Source organism: Hyaloscypha bicolor (genome assembly GCF_002865645.1).
Source record: "Hyaloscypha bicolor E unplaced genomic scaffold K444scaffold_182, whole genome shotgun sequence".
NCBI classification, from domain to species: domain Eukaryota; kingdom Fungi; phylum Ascomycota; class Leotiomycetes; order Helotiales; family Hyaloscyphaceae; genus Hyaloscypha; species Hyaloscypha bicolor.
In genome coordinates, this window is record NW_020194684.1 from 5,745,123 (window position 1) to 5,760,097 (window position 14,975).

Below are 14,975 nucleotides of genomic sequence, written 5' to 3' on the forward strand. Positions count from 1 at the left end.
GAATAATGCATGGGACTCACCTTTCCGTGAAAATCTCCGACGTCGTCATGGGAATTAAAGGAGTATTTTCTCTATTTGGATTGGTACGTATCTGGCCCAGCTTCTTCCATGTTTATGGCTTGGTGGGAGGGGCTTTGAGTAATGAAAACCCAATCACCGAGTCTCTCCAGCTCTCAACAATCTCGCCGGCCCATTCCTCCAAGAAATTCTCATCTAGAAGCGCCCTCAGAGAACTCACTACAGTCACATTTACTTCATCATCAACATCCTCTTGTGGCTCCGGCAGCGCACACTCCAGCACCTTGTCGATCCAACCACCTTCGTCAAGCCCTTTCTTGACAACAGCACACTTATCACCCACCAGATGCAGCAATTTCCGAGCAACTTCTTCTACCTTGGTGCTAGCTTCCTTCTGCTTCGCAACAAAGTCTTTGCCCTGTTTTGACAAATATTTGCAGAAGTTCACAATCGTTCTGCCAACTTCATGTGCGGTATATAACGCATGCAGCGTATTTCCAAACGCAGGAACCGGCTCCTTCAAGTTATCGACAAGCATCAGTTGCTCTTTGAGGCTCTCAACCAGATCATTGTTATACTTATCCAGCAAGCCCTGAAAATCAGTCTCTGCCCATTGACCCTGGTCGCGTGTTGTCCTCAGGATAAGAGCCATGGCATGATAAGTATCCGTCGCAAGCTCCTCGGAGCGAGTCATGCCTTCGGATCCCACCTTTGCAGACGGATTTTGTTTTTCAGAGTCAAGATATTGCTTCAACCACAAGTGAAGCAGTTCTTTCTCTTGAGCGACGTTAGATGAAGGGTCTACGATAAGCATCAGCTTCTCGGCGGCGAGGTTCGCCCGACATCGGTTGGCCTGAGCCAGGTCAGCGGCGAACTGAATTTAAGAAGGAGGAGACAACGTACTGAAAGCCTGGGAGTATATCGACTGAGTTCTTCGAATCTTGGGCCACGGCTGGCCTCGAAGTTTGGGAAGGAGTCATAGTCAAGGTTATCGGAGAATTCAGTTTCTGGAAATTCCGTATTATGTGCTGAGTTTTGGTCAGCTCCGGTCAAATACAAGATTTCCGGGGAGGCAGCTTACGGATAAGGTCAAAGCCATTAGAGATTTCTGTCAACGGGGTACCAGGTTCTGTCAGACGAGACATTTTCCTGCTCTCAATGACAGACATTGCTGCAGAGATGCTATGAGTCAGCCTCTCGGAAACCTCTCTCATCTCGAAAATTGAATTATAGCTTCCGTGCTTGAAAGATAGCCAGGAATTCTTTGTAATATTCTTGCGTGAGATCTGGTAAAGCTTTTGTTGTTCTTGGAGATGTTCCAGAGGCGTTCGTTGTTTCGACGAGACTTCTGTAGATTGACTTGATGCGTGAGGATGCAGTGAAGAAAGTCGGTCGAATATAGTGTACGGTAAGGTGTCGAGCTGGATGTTTTTCGGGGCGAGACGGTGGTACGCTCTCATTGCAAGATTTCCACATCCTAAGTACTTGTATAACCTGACCAACATGAGGGATATTTGGAAATTATGCTTGGAGTGCAGCCAAGCATTTTCCAATAATACTGTAGCTTGCAAAGCGTACGTTGTTGATGCCCTATTCAGAGGTTCTGTGCCCATGTCTGCATCAATCAAGGAAAGTTTGATAAGGCACATGGCGGCCAGGATACTAAGATCATCCGCTGGATGTTGATCGGTTTTCAGAAGCGTTTTAGATATTCGTCCGCCGTCATCCATAGCACATCTGTATGACTGAATGGCTTTTCTGGCCGCGTTCTCAAGACAGGGTTTGCACGTTAGCCCACATGGCTGGGAGCAGGAGGTACAGTTGAAATCAACTTGAGCTTTGATCGGACTCTGTCTTCGCTCGTATTCTGGCAGAGCACATGTCACAAGATACCTCAATTTGTAGGTATTGACAACTTGTGTAATCTGTCCCGCCGTAGAAAGCTGTAGTAACATTGTCAGCAGGGGAACGGGAGGCATTTGGCAAAATTCGAAGCAGGCGAACTTTGATTAAGACTTTCAATGCAATAAGAATTCAACGTGAAATGGGGATTTACATCTTCCTTAGTTGGATATTGCCCGTCTCCGATCTTTTCGGAGTCCGAAAAGACAGTGTTGCTCTTTAAAATCTCCAACAGCTGCTTGCGTTCATCGGAATTCAAACCCTCAACAAATGGTCTGAGATCATTGTACGCAGTACTTGCTTTCCCATATCTCTGAAGATATTTGACTATGGCGGTCACCTTCCCCTGCTGGGAGCTGCAGAATGCGGTACTGCTATCGAAAAAGAGTTTCACCTGGGCGAGCGAGGCGTTTCGACTCCAGCTTTTGTCAATTCCAGAAGTTGGGTTGAGATGAGCCTCTACTTCAGCCTGGGCTTGACACGTGTACCTTGAATAAATTTAGTCAGTATGGAAAACAGGGGAAGGAGGGCCCAACGTACTGGCTGCTACCCAGCTCGACTGCAGAACGAATGTATGCTTCCCAAACAATCCAATCACTCAACCTAGATTCTGGAAGCTGAGAAGACTCGTCCTTCGTTCGTGCTCGTTTGAGCAGAGTTCCTGTCGTGTCAAACAGCTCTTGCCATTGCTTAGCAGCTTCCATTAACTGCAGTCTCGTCCTCCATAGTTGCCACTCGCCTTTCGCGACTGCTGATTCGGATCCTAGCTGGGAACTTTGCAGATACCCTAGTCGTTGTTCTGGCTTACCGTAGGCTTCTGCGATTCTGTCAAGTAGTAGTAGTTCTTGTGGGGTCTGGATAGACCGAGTTGGAAGCTGCTTTTGATCCTTCCCAGAGTAATTTAGTAAAAATATTCCACCGAGGGTTTGCATCCGACGTACCTTGGCTTCTCGAGTTGAACCAGCAAGTTTGCCTATCGTGCCTAATGCCAATCCTCCCCAGATCTTCTTCTGGTTTTCTGGACATTTTTTAGATGCCTGAGGAGTGTGAGCTATGTAAAATTACTTAAGAGCCAGAAAGTTACCGAAAATAAGAACATCATCGTGATATTCCAAAATATATATGAATGATTTTTGGGGAAATTCTTCTCGAGACTGTTGGCAATCTACAACGTCCCTGTCAGAAATGGTTTGCAGGACAGGGCTAGCCAAGTGCTAGAGACAAAGCTTGCATATCACAGTAAGAGCGACTGACCTGCCGCGCATGATCAAGAGCACCTTTGGACAAGCAAGCTTGAAAGCATTTCAAGCTCAATTCCTCATCCTTTGGCGAAGCCTTGACACACTGCCATCTTAGTTGGCCGATAATTCTCTCCCACGTCTCGTTTGACTGAGGCAGAACCTCATCCAGAGCTTCATCGTACAACTCAATAGCCTCAATATCCGAGAGCGGCGGGTTTTTCTCCGGCAACTCTTCCAAATGAAGCAAGACTGCAGATTTTTCAGGTAATTGAGGTGAGCGAGACCGAATGTATATCTTCAAAGACTGGGAGAGGATGGTTAGCTGTTGCGAAAATGTAGCAAAAGTCACGTGCATTTTGTCAAACGCTCGAGCACGCTCTCAAGGAACAAAATGGCTCTATCGGCGTCCCACTCACCTCCAGATAATCAGTATGCCGCTTTGCTAGCCTTTTGTCGACGAGCTTCAACGCCTGCTTGAAGTTGTTGGCTTCGATGGCATTCCATATCGGGGCGTCCTGGGTCGCTCGAAGCTGGCCCGCCATCTTGCACGTCTTTTGCACGCTCCTTCTCTCCTTGCTCAAGGACCATGCGGCTTGGTGGTCACACTTTGGCTGTCACGCTAGATCTGACGCAGCCCCATGGAGTTGTGCCAGGTGTTAGAGGTGAAGCATCACCTAAATTTTGTGTGGAGGGAAATCATTGGAGGGTTTTGGTGTGCCGCCGCCTCTCCAAGCGAGCTTTTGGGGAACGCCAACTTAGCCTTTCCACGCCTTCCAAGTGACTTGAATTCGAGTTCATAAACCAAAGTTTGAGCATTTGAATTTGACTCCTTATTATTGTTATTATCATATCTTGCCGGTTGCAGCCTCTGGCGTCATTCCATTTTCTGACAGAAATCTTTCGGCTCCTTTCGTATGCTCTGCTTGCAAGTCCCAGCGGACAAAGGCAACTCCTCTTTGGCAACCCGTTTCCCCCTCTCGGCTAAGCTTAAAATCACCTAGTAATTACCCGTTCGTACCTCCCACCAGTTACCACTGGTGGTTCGTGAAAGCGACTGGGCATATAGCGACTGGATCACCTTTTAAATTAGTGTTCTTTGCTAAATTTGTAGCATAGACTAGCACAGATTAGTTGGCTAGAAGTACTTCCTATACAAATTTACTGTGTGAAATACTTGGCCCAGTCGCTTTCACGAACCACCAGTGGTAACTGGTGGGAGGTACGAACGGGTAGAGGGGGGACACCTGCAACTTTCTATCATTCGTGAGGCATCCGAGGCGTTGAAAATTAGCCCCGCTATCGACTTATTGTACAGCCTAGTTTGCATATAATTACAGATTTCGCCACATCACGCTATGCTCACGAGAACCACGATTTCCCATCCTTGCGCTTTTCCTCCTTCCTTTCCGTTAGCTATCGATATGTCAGCTATGCGCATTGGTAAGCGTTGGGATCTGCCGGCTGAAGGTTCGGTTTCAACAATTGAAATTCGAAGCTGAGGGAGAGAGAGGCATCTGAAACCTGGTTCGGAACTTGGGACCCATAGAAAGAGTCCATGATTAAAAAAACTCAAGAAACCTTAACAGGTACCAAGGCATCTGGGGGTAAGCAAGGAGCGACCAGAGAAATAGAAGACACACCCATTGCTTCTTGCAATCTCGGTATGCTCTGAATCAATGTCAGTAACATGTTCTAAATTGGTGAAGTGTAATGAAGATGAGATTACAAAATCTTCCTGGGATCCAGACTCCCAAGAAAGAGATCTGACGCGGGGAGTGATGGCAAGAGCTGAGATCGAATACTCACTGAAAGTAATCCGCACACATCTCTCGATCCCCGCCATTTCGATGCAAACATTTGAGACTCCTCGACGCAGCTTCCTGACAGGGGTCGAAAAATTCCCCAGGACGTTTGCTGTAGAGCTCAATATCAGTCCAGATCCTGTTGCCACACGCGGCACATATCGAGGTGAGATGCTGCAAGAAAATTTAACTACCTTTGGAACTTCTCACTGGTCTTCGAGTCCCATGGGGTTTCCTCCGGGGCGTCTTTTGATGACATGGCCGACATTCGAAAGGGTTGTCGAGCTGTGTCATTCATGGAGGCGTTCCAGAAGATCTTGAAAGCTCCGCGGCCTCGTCTAAATTTGGCGTGTCTTGGCGCTCGGCTACGTATCCACACGAACAGGGGTCGTTATCGCCGTACAGAGAAAGTGAGCCTTGCAGCGACTATGCAGCCGTTGACACTTCTGCTCACAAAACTCACCTCCACGTTACATTTCACGTAAGGCTTCGTATTTCAACTCGACGATCTCACTGTATAGCACCGCACTCGGTCCGGCTGTCGAGACTAAGTCGTTGAGCCTCCATCTGCCAGAGGCACCAGCGGGCTCAGTGGCACTTTCGTATCTTTCCTCAGGGGAGGAGACTGTGGCAGCAGCTCCTGGTTGGGTCTCCCGGCAAATCGGAATCCTTGGGAGCAGAGCTCAGCATCTCTCGCAACGTCCTTGATCCCCGCATTTTCCTGGCAGTTCTTCTTTCAGAACTTCAAGCACTGCAAGGCCTGTGCTTGCAGCCACAGTGGGTGGTTGGCCCAACTGCAATGAACAGCAAAATGTGGCCTGACAGATAGGTCCCGTGGCTGCAACTGGCCTCATGAGAGTTTAGACGTTTGAAGAGGCTTGTGCTTAAGGCTGGGCGCTGCGTCCGTTAACGGCGGATGCAAAGCAAGTCAAGCGAAGCCTAAGCAAGCCTCTCACTAGTCTCGATAGCCTTTATCATTTCCCATTCCATATCGGGACAAGAAATCCAGTAGGTCTGAGAGCTCCCCGCTTTGGTCCACCTGTGATACATTAGCTCTCCGCACCTGCTCTGAAAGTCCTCCACTTTTGCTTCAACGTGTCTCCATAATCGGCGTCTGATTCTCAATGTTCAACCGTTTATCGTCACTTCGAGCATGGCATGTGCAAAGGTGCCGCCATGGCGCTTTACCTTGCATCTGTGGCTAAACTTGATCTGTGCTAAGCCCCCGATTGGCATATAGCTCACGCAAACGTTGAATTACCACGTTGTCTCGGCCCAGTCTGAACTCTCAGTGTTCAGTCCTATCCGTTTCAAGAAAGACTTTCCATGCAATAGGTCTGGCAGCACTACAGAACCCTGCACGCCCATCCAATTACTGCTGGAAACTCTGGTTTGGTATCGTCTGTGAAATTTGGCCCAGGCGTCGAGTATGACGGCCAGAAACAATAATCAACTTATTCAATACGCAGCCGATAAGGGGCTTCGGCAGGAGTGACGGCAAGCGAAAGATCGTGAGACTTCTCCACAGTTATTGCCACAAGAGTGAACAGAGAGCTGTAGAAGCTGCTGCAAGAAGTGTGGGGAGGGAGAAACCAAACAAGGGCATACTGGATCGAAGCATCAAGGACGTGCAAAACTCACGGTTGATCAATCCGTAGCGAATTTCCAAGGTCGGATTGCATACGTCGAGGAAAGAAGGACTGAGGACTCACTCCCCTGTGCGGTGGTGTCAGGTCTATCACTGAGAGTCCCCATATAAGAGAGCAAAGCAGCACTAGCTGACCGCCCACCATCAACATCTTCCTATCACCCTTTTCATAACAAAGTCAAGATCGCCTCGCCGAACGTTCATTACCATTCCTATATATCAAAGAATCTTCGGGTAATCATTGTGAGTGTCAAACCCTTCTTCCTATTGCTACCGAGCTCGAAAGGTCTCGGGTTTTGGCCAGTGATCCATGGGGAGAGCGTCCGCTCGGCGCCAGCTTTGGGTTGTATCAAGGATTTGCAAGACGGCTCAGAGCATCCGGTCTTCCTTTATCAGAAACCTCTTCTTCTCTTTACTCTCTTCTATTCTTTCGTCCAAAGGCTACACTTCCATATTCTGCACCAGACACATTCTTATTCTTCCCCTTCTCAAGATCTTGCAGCACTCGAAGCAGAATCCTGCACATGAGTGGTCTTCTAACATCTTCAGATAACGCCCATCCTCAAACGAAGAAATGGCCACCCCTGATATATATGTCCAGCCTGGGACACCAAATCCTTTATTTGAAAAGATCGTCAACTCCCCCCGACTCAACCCCTCGCCAAAGGAAACACAAGAATCTTTGAAGCGCTCCTTTGCTAAGTACCTCGCCAGCGACAATGTGTCACCCCCTGTGGGGAAGCTTTTTGATCCGACCAAACATCTCACGTTTGAGGAGCCAACATATATCCACACCATGGAGGATATCGGCTACCCCTCCAGCAACGGCGTTTCTCCTGTCGCTGTCTCCGAACCGTTCCGCCTGTTCAGCGAAGATGCTGTCAACATCATGAGAAGCGAGATCCTCGACCCCGAAGTTCAAGAGAAATACAGCTATACATCGGACATCGCTCCCAAGCAAATTCGCGGCTATGCACCAAAATAAGTCTTCACTGAGATGATCTTGGCATCCTATTACTGACAACATGCAGGCATGCCAAATTTATATTCGAGGCTTGGAAGCATCCAGAAACCCTGTCAATCATATCCAAGATCGCTGGGGTCGAGCTGGTCCCTGTTATGGATTATGAAATTGGACACATCAACATGTCTGTTCCTGGAAAGAAGCAACAATACGATAAGGAAGTTTTGATTTCAGAAGAGGACGAGGAAGCCATCGTCGGGTGGCACAGAGATAGTTATCCTTTCGTCTGCGTGTTAATGATGAGCGATACCACTGGTATGATCGGAGGTGAGACAGCTTTGAGAACAGGCACTGGCGAGATCAAGAAAGTTCGTGGTCCGCAGAAAGTAAGCAATCGCACGATCACACGAATGATGTCTTCTAACATGACTCTAGGGATGCGCCGTCGTCCTTCAAGGTCGTTATATAGACCACCAAGCCCTTCGAGCCTTCGGCGGTCAAGAACGCATCACCATGGTCACTTCTTTCAGGCCACGTTCACCCCGTGTTCGGGATGATACAGTCCTGAACACTGTCCGTCCAATTTCAAACCTGTCCGATTTGTATGGCCAGGCAGTTGAATATCAACTCGAGAACGCAGAGTCTCGCATAAGGCACATGCTCAGAAACATCCGCGAGTCGATGAAGGCTGGAGCTACGGATGTTCGGTCCATCAAGTCTTTCCTCGACTTCGAGATCAAGACCCTTTCTCATCTCAATAAAGAGATTGTCGAGGAGTCCATGGTTAAGAAAGGATGTGTGGGCGAAGCGTGTGTGGAGGCCAACAAACGCAAGAAAATCGAGTAACTGAAGTGATGATGCGAGGGCCAGGCATCGCCAAGCTTGGATGCTCACGAATCTTTTTTGGCGTTGACTCATGTTATTTGTCTTGCCAAGTATGCTTTGGCCTTTCGAGTACTCATGAACTTTAGAGTTTGCTTTTAACTTTTACTAGTAATCGCGTTTGGACTTTCTTGCTCTGTTCTGACTTAGCGACTGAGCGGAGATTTTGCACTTGCGGTCTGATCAATTTGAATTTAACTTGCCAATAGAATGCGTGTTTTAGTAATGTGATCTAGGAATGTGTGACATAGAAGCGTCGTTGGCCCTTCAAACTTGGCTCCTGAAGAGAATCCTCACATTGTCACACTTCTGGTTGGACGAGGGCTGGCCACGTCTGCAGCAGACACTGTCAACCTCGTTGGATGACACGCGACCATCTTGAGAAGAGCACAGCGGCACCCAACCAGGAGAGCAAGGCTGCCATGCAATAAGGGTTTGGTGCAGAGACTTGCATAGAACCAAAAGATTGAAGGACATGCCTGGTTGTCTGAGCTCAAGCTCTGCTCGGATTGCAGAAGCGGCTGCTTTCACCCCAAGTTCAGGTATATACCTTTGGCGGGCATCTTCCCCCGGTTTCGTCAAGCAAAAATCCCCGTTGCAAGTCGTATTCACTCATCTACTCGTGATCTCGGTGAACGTGAAGTGTGAAGTGAATGGTGTAATAATAGAAATTCCCAAAATTGGGGAGGTTGGAATTTTCTCGGCCAATCAAAGTGCTTGGTTGTCAAAATTCGGGAGGTTGGATTATTTTTTAACGAACCACAGCGCTTTGTTCTTAAAATTGTGATTTTGGGTGCTATTGTTGTCATTCGCCACAATGCTCGCAAGCCCGAGGCGAGGCTATCTGCTTCGGTAAACTGGCCAGATTGTGCCTAGCGTGACGTTTCGACGCGGATCCCAGCCTGATAAAGATTCCATCAACCTCAACCTTTCAACTTCCATTACACAATACAACAACCATCGACCACAGCTCGACGCGACGAGCATCTCCCTTCCCCCAGACGCTTTTTGTCTGCGTTGGGAGGAACAGCGAATACTTATCACTTTTATTTCGAAGCGCCTTGCGTTACGCCGTTGCCGCCGAGCCGTTACTGGTACCCAACCTTCACTTACACACAATGGCGCCTTCCAGCGCAACCCCAAAATCCATTACGATAGGAAGTACTCGTTTGAGAGGGGCTCCTTCTGCAAGCCGAGAAGCCACTCCTACTGCATCGAAGCCCACGCCCGCGAAGATGCCCAGAACTAAATCCGACACCGAAGTGAGCCACAGAGCTGTGTTCTGTGACTAAGTCCTGTGCTAACTCTTCCCAACAGCTTGCTGGACTCTTGAAAGTCGACCTTATTTCAATTCGAGGCCTTGCCACCTGCTCCATCTGCGATCAATTACTCTATGAGCCATGGACCTTGGCGTGTGGTCATACATACTGCTATTCTGTAAGCACACTTACTATGTCATAATTTAACACAAACTAATTCATTGCTTCAGTGCCTCTGCAATTGGTTCGTCCCGAACAAGCGAAAGAAGACCTGCCCCGAATGTCGTGCGAAAGTGAAGACCATGCCAGGCCCGAACTTCCTGGTAAGAATTCCGCAAAGCCCCTCCTACGGAAACACCACTGACCTTTACAGGTGAAGCAAATGGTCGAGGTCCTCATGAAGCGGAAGGAAATTCTGCCTGACGATGAATCTGCCGAACAACATTACCAGAGGAAGACGGAGGAGATTAGAGAGGTCGAAAACGACAGAAATGGTCCCGATGGGCTTTTCAAGGGCTGCTTCCCAATACGCAACGTACCGTGGCGGGACGAGGCTGAGGGTGTTATGAGATGTCCAGGCTGTGGCCACGAGCACATTGGAGGTCCGGAATGTGAAAACTGTGGAATTGAGTTGGATGTGGACGACTTCTTCAGCGATATCGAAGACGACTTTGACGATGATGCCCTGGAAGAATATGAGTCTGGATTGGATGATATCGAAATCCAAGGAGAGCTGGGTAATGAGTTTATGGCAAACCGAGACCATCCCCACAACCCTTATTTGGATCCGGCAGTCCCTCGTCCTCCAACCTACCATGCCTTCGTGCAACATTATCACCATCATCATCGCCACCCGACCACGGACCCTTCAGATGGTAGCGATATGGACAGCGAAGAAGAAAACGAGGGCCCATTGCACGAGTTTGTCGTTCCGGATGACGAAGAGCCAGTTCGTGCGCCTGGCCGAAACCCTAATAATAATATCAACAACAGCAGACCTGTCACAGTCGTAACAATATCAGATGACGATGACGACTCTGACGAAGAGGGTGGGGCAGTCTCGAATCGCAGACCTCAGCGTAGAGGCCGGCCAGTTGTACAATTTAGTCCTTCGACGCCATCGGTTATCAGTTTGACCAATACCACCAGGGACTCTGAGGCTGGTGACGACGAGGCAGACATGCTACGACATGCTGGCTGGAGCCCACTCGCTCACGGTGATGATAGCGATGCTGATGGTCCTGAGGGTTATGGATACGATGGCTACCATGCTGGAAACGGCGTGACTGAAGATGACCAAGACTCAGACGAGGATAGCGATACCAATACCGAGACTATGGTTGGAAATCCATACACGGGTGATGATGATGATTATGAAAGTCGCGAGCCCTCTCTTACTCCAGGCTACGCCGGCTACGCCGATCCCCAGCACCCGCTTTACGAGCTTCACAACCACTTTAATGCCGCTAATAGACACAACATCCCCGACGAACACTTCGATGCGGACTCCGAATTGGAACACTCATCCGAGTGGGAGCGTGCTACTGACAGGGAGGGAGACACAGAAATGACCCCCGAGTACAATTATTCCCCCGAGCACAGCCTTTCCCCCGGTTCACCGGAAGCAAGTCGCAGTGCAAGTATCGCGAGCACCGTACACCCACACTCTTCTTCCAACAGAAATCCGTATTCTGAGTCGAGATCAAGTCGAGGTGTTAGCTTAAGCACAAACAGTGAATATGGTGGAGTCTCTGAATCATCAATGGGAGGTCGCGGGGGAAGCGTTGATAGTATTGGCTATGGTCATGGCAATCCGGATTTGGGTGTGGCCAACGAAATGCATGAAGTAGAGGATCGATCAGATGATGACTCTATTCGCACGCCTCATCGACGGCAACAAAGACGCTACCACCAAAACTCACGAACTCAGCAGTATGATCCAAGAATTAGCATGATCTTCGCAGAAGTCCAAACCCACCTGAGAGTCCAACCTCCTGGCACCCAGAATAATCCAATTGGCTTGGACGAGTGGAATGAAGAGCCTCGCAGAGTTGAGCCTGCTTCTCGACATCGACGAATGAATGCCTACCGTAATATGCCAGAAAGACGAGTCGACCCGCTGAGAAGCTCTCGCTCTCCTTCAGCTACACGCATCATCTCGGTAGCCGATAGATCTTCTCGAATTCCTCGACAATATCGGAGAAATTGAGTTCCGATTGTTGGCAGATCCTCGAATTCTCTAGAATTAAGCAGTGTAGATTTGAGCTTCGTCGACATGAACTATTTCCATTGCTGACTATCTTTCGAATCTGGGCTTTATGCTCGGTAGAATTCGACTTTCGTCATCATGGATGGGCGGGGCGTATTGACTGGCAGCATGTATTGGTGTTAATGGAGGCGGAGTTATATAGGTTGGGGAATCGGGGAATTACAAATACAGGTTGAGGCTGGTTTTATGGCGCCCCGTATATTATGATGCCTTCGTAGCCGCTTAGATGCAAATAGATGCACACTTTTTCAATGACTTCGTTCCTTAATCGTAATCCAATTCCCAGTCATTTTACCTTCTGAAGATACCTTGCCCTCATTTCATGTTTATCCCAGTTTATTTGCATTCGGTCTGAAGTAATATTGGACTACACACCTTCAAAAACAAACCAAATCCCTTCATCAACAACCACCATCTGTCCCTGCGTCCTGCGATCCTCCACCCCACTAGCATCTCCTTCCATTCCTTTCCACACCTCTCACGCCCAATCAAGCCCCCATATCCACAACCTGAACACCCAACTCCTCATTCTCATCCCTCACAATCTTCGTGCGTTTCCAAGACGCTTTAGGAGGGAATTTCGCCTCAAAACAAGCGTCCAGCTCTTCGATCGTGCGTCCTACTGTCTCAACGCCGAAGAAGAACCATAGGATTCCGGCTACAAAATCGACGGAGATCCAGACAAAGTAGTATTTCCAACTAATATCCCCCAACGCAATACTTGTAGTATACGTGAACAATATAGTAGCAAGATTACTCTCCAACGCATGCAACGAGATTCCCTTTGCTCTGATTTCTTGGTTTAAAACTTCGGTGCAGTACAGTGATTGATTAGGCGTGTACACAAAGCTGAATATCCACCCGAAGAGAAAGATGGAGAAGATCCCGACGCCCGAGATAGCTTTTGAGGGGATGTGGCCTTGGGCGGTGGCGGTTGCTACTTGGGACGACATGGCGGCTACGAGGGAGAGGGCTGCGGCGAGGGAGAAGGAACCGTAGACGAATCTGGTGCGGCGGAGGATCCAGTCGTTTGTTGCGGAGCCGATGACTGCTCCTGAGCACGAAACCTGATGTGGTTGATTAGGTTGGTGGTGAGAGTAAAAGGGGGTGAGGTGCTCACGATGGAAGACATGAATGTGAGTAATAGCTTTCTTCTTGTGGAAGTTACGCCAACGGCAGCTAACATCGTTGGCTGGAAGACTTTCATTGGACGTCAGTTTCTGATACAACAAGCTTGAATTCGAGGACTTACAAGTCAGGATCGAGTTTCCAGCTAGCGCAGAGGCAAAGGTAATCAGTGTTACCATCGCCGTTCTCCATCTATTCCCGAGAATCGGAGTCAGCCTGCTTCTTCCGGTGTTTTCGGGGGTAGGTTATTCCGACAGCTCTTGGAACATTCGACTAGCAATGTCCAACAACTGCTGGACATTGCTACCAGAGGGATCAATACTCCGAGAAATTGAGACTTACCTAGCAGAGTGCGAGTTAAACAATTCTCTGTAGTCCCAGAGTCCTCTGATATACTCACCCGGAGTTTGAGGCTTGCTAAGCTTCACATGTAGCGCAATCTCTCTGATCTCCAACTTGGCAACCTCGTTGTCCTCGCCGCCGTGATACTTATAGATGATCTTGGCGGCTTTGTCCATGTGATCTCTCGATGCCAGCCAACGGGGTGATTCCGGAATAAAAAAGCAACCAATGAAGACGATGAAAGGAGGGATGACTTGAAGCGCCAAGGGGAGTCTCCAGGCCAGAGTGCTTGTATACTGAGATGTAGCATACACGACTCCAGTTGCGGTAATCGATCCAGTGAAGTAGAATGTGTTGTAGTATCCTCCTAGTCTCCCTCTCCATTGCGGGGGAATAATTTCTGTTACGTAGACGGGAGCTGAGAGCGTCTGGAGAATGATGCCGAATCCAAGCAAGAATCGTGAAGCTTTGAATTGGGGTAGAGTCTGGGCTGCTGAAGCTAGAACTGCACCACCGAGTGTGAAGAGACAACCTGATTGCATCCCTATTCTTCTCCCAAAGTAATCCATGATTTGGTCCACCAAATGCACAGCCGATCATTGAAGCAGCATTGTACAGAATAAAGACAAGCCCCGTTGAAGATCCGGTTTCTTTAAGGTGGAAGAAGTTCTTGTATTGTGATTCAGCGTTGATTGACCCCATCAGACTGCCATCAAACCCGCTTGATGTGGCGTTCAGGAAGGCGAAAAGAAAGATGAAGTAGAGAGTGAAAGCTTGCTTGCTCCATGGGTTGAGGTGGGACTGATGCGTGGCGATGGCATATTGGACTTCCTCATCGATTTCCTTCAAAGCATCGAGGCTTATAATATTCCCAGCGGCATTGCTGGCGGCTGTAATTGTCTTCTGAAGTTGGTCCTTTGAAGGCTCTTCAGTAATTTGAACCATGATGTGTCAAAAATGGAAGAAGAGAAACTGAAGTGTGGTCCAGAATTTGAAGTGTTGGAGGTGGCACAGAGATAAGCTTCCAATGTATAACATCCCCCAACGCGGCACCCCCTCTTAGAAGCTCTCAGGAACGTTACATGGCTTATCAACCGTTATCGTGGCGTTTCTGGGGATGCAAAGAACAGCTATGGCTCAAGTAGTGTTCCTTGGAAATCCCTAAGATGGGATGATCGCCGCTTGGCTTGCCTTGCGTGGTTCGCCGTGTCGCATGACTATCAACTTGATCAACCTGTTCCACTAACTCGTCTCTTCCAAGTGGGCCAATGTCAACTAAAATGCAGTCAAGGGTAGGGCAGGGTGGGGTGAAGATTGTGACGAGGTTTTCGGAGTACCGTTGCAGTGGCTCGAGAGTGGGAGGAAAGAGCTTCCCCGATTACCGAGCTGAATCAAAGATCCAGGAGGGGAATTAAGGGAACATCACCCCATTTTTGAACGTCCTTCAAAATCATCGAAGTAAAACAGTTGATTCCCAATGAGATAGCAATGAGAATGTCTGGGGGAGCTTTGGATTACAG

At 48.6% G+C, this 14,975-nt stretch overlaps 5 protein-coding genes across 5 annotated transcripts; 2 read left to right on the top strand and 3 right to left on the bottom strand.

Annotated features, from left to right (window-relative positions):
* Positions 1–43: 43 nt before the first annotated feature.
* Positions 44–3,823, bottom strand: K444DRAFT_621287 (uncharacterized protein). The gene is made up of 9 exons (XM_024881869.1): positions 3,578–3,823; positions 3,175–3,465; positions 3,005–3,085; positions 2,862–2,957; positions 2,461–2,807; positions 2,075–2,408; positions 1,100–1,961; positions 922–1,046; positions 44–871 (listed from the first exon to the last, which is right to left on the bottom strand). The coding sequence occupies exons 1-9, from the start codon at positions 3,701–3,703 to the stop codon at positions 113–115; spliced, it is 3,021 nt and encodes a 1,006-aa protein (XP_024729043.1). The 5' UTR covers positions 3,704–3,823; the 3' UTR covers positions 44–112.
* Positions 3,824–4,688: 865 nt separating this feature from the next.
* K444DRAFT_621289 (uncharacterized protein) lies at positions 4,689–5,228 on the bottom strand. The gene is made up of 3 exons (XM_024881870.1): positions 5,158–5,228; positions 4,968–5,075; positions 4,689–4,829 (listed from the first exon to the last, which is right to left on the bottom strand). Exons 1-3 carry the CDS (start codon positions 5,220–5,222, stop codon positions 4,721–4,723), a joined length of 282 nt encoding a protein of 93 aa, XP_024729044.1. The 5' UTR covers positions 5,223–5,228; the 3' UTR covers positions 4,689–4,720.
* A 1,815-nt stretch (positions 5,229–7,043) lies between these two features.
* K444DRAFT_669785 (uncharacterized protein) lies at positions 7,044–8,661 on the top strand. The gene is made up of 3 exons (XM_024887555.1): positions 7,044–7,592; positions 7,643–7,961; positions 8,011–8,661. Exons 1-3 carry the CDS (start codon positions 7,186–7,188, stop codon positions 8,419–8,421), a joined length of 1,137 nt encoding a protein of 378 aa, XP_024729045.1. The 5' UTR covers positions 7,044–7,185; the 3' UTR covers positions 8,422–8,661.
* Positions 8,662–9,575: 914 nt separating this feature from the next.
* K444DRAFT_637352 (uncharacterized protein) lies at positions 9,576–11,925 on the top strand (the record flags this gene model as incomplete). The annotated part of the gene is made up of 4 exons (XM_024884112.1): positions 9,576–9,719; positions 9,775–9,894; positions 9,947–10,039; positions 10,090–11,925. 4 exons carry the CDS (start codon positions 9,576–9,578, stop codon positions 11,923–11,925), a joined length of 2,193 nt encoding a protein of 730 aa, XP_024729046.1.
* Positions 11,926–12,473: 548 nt separating this feature from the next.
* On the bottom strand, positions 12,474–14,400 carry K444DRAFT_648029 (general substrate transporter; the record flags this gene model as incomplete). The annotated part of the gene is made up of 5 exons (XM_024885414.1): positions 12,474–13,052; positions 13,106–13,139; positions 13,456–13,999; positions 14,037–14,232; positions 14,284–14,400. The coding sequence occupies 5 exons, from the start codon at positions 14,398–14,400 to the stop codon at positions 12,474–12,476; spliced, it is 1,470 nt and encodes a 489-aa protein (XP_024729047.1).
* Between the last annotated feature and the right edge of the window lie 575 nt (positions 14,401–14,975).

Coding starts and splice junctions, on each gene's coding strand:
- K444DRAFT_621287 (XM_024881869.1), bottom strand. CDS start 3,703: ATGGCGGGCCAGCTTCGAGCGACCCAGGACGCCCCGATATGGAATGCC. Junction 2,409..2,460: donor GTCGAGCTGGGTAGCAGCCA/GTACGTTGGGCC, acceptor AATTTATTCAAG/GTACACGTGTCAAGCCCAGG. Junction 1,962..2,074: donor AATATCCAACTAAGGAAGAT/GTAAATCCCCAT, acceptor ATGTTACTACAG/CTTTCTACGGCGGGACAGAT.
- K444DRAFT_621289 (XM_024881870.1), bottom strand. CDS start 5,222: ATGTCATCAAAAGACGCCCCGGAGGAAACCCCATGGGACTCGAAGACC. Junction 5,076..5,157: donor ACCAGTGAGAAGTTCCAAAG/GTAGTTAAATTT, acceptor TGAGCTCTACAG/CAAACGTCCTGGGGAATTTT. Junction 4,830..4,967: donor ATGTGTGCGGATTACTTTCA/GTGAGTATTCGA, acceptor ACATTGATTCAG/AGCATACCGAGATTGCAAGA.
- K444DRAFT_669785 (XM_024887555.1), top strand. CDS start 7,186: ATGGCCACCCCTGATATATATGTCCAGCCTGGGACACCAAATCCTTTA. Junction 7,593..7,642: donor ATTCGCGGCTATGCACCAAA/ATAAGTCTTCAC, acceptor GACAACATGCAG/GCATGCCAAATTTATATTCG. Junction 7,962..8,010: donor AAGTTCGTGGTCCGCAGAAA/GTAAGCAATCGC, acceptor ACATGACTCTAG/GGATGCGCCGTCGTCCTTCA.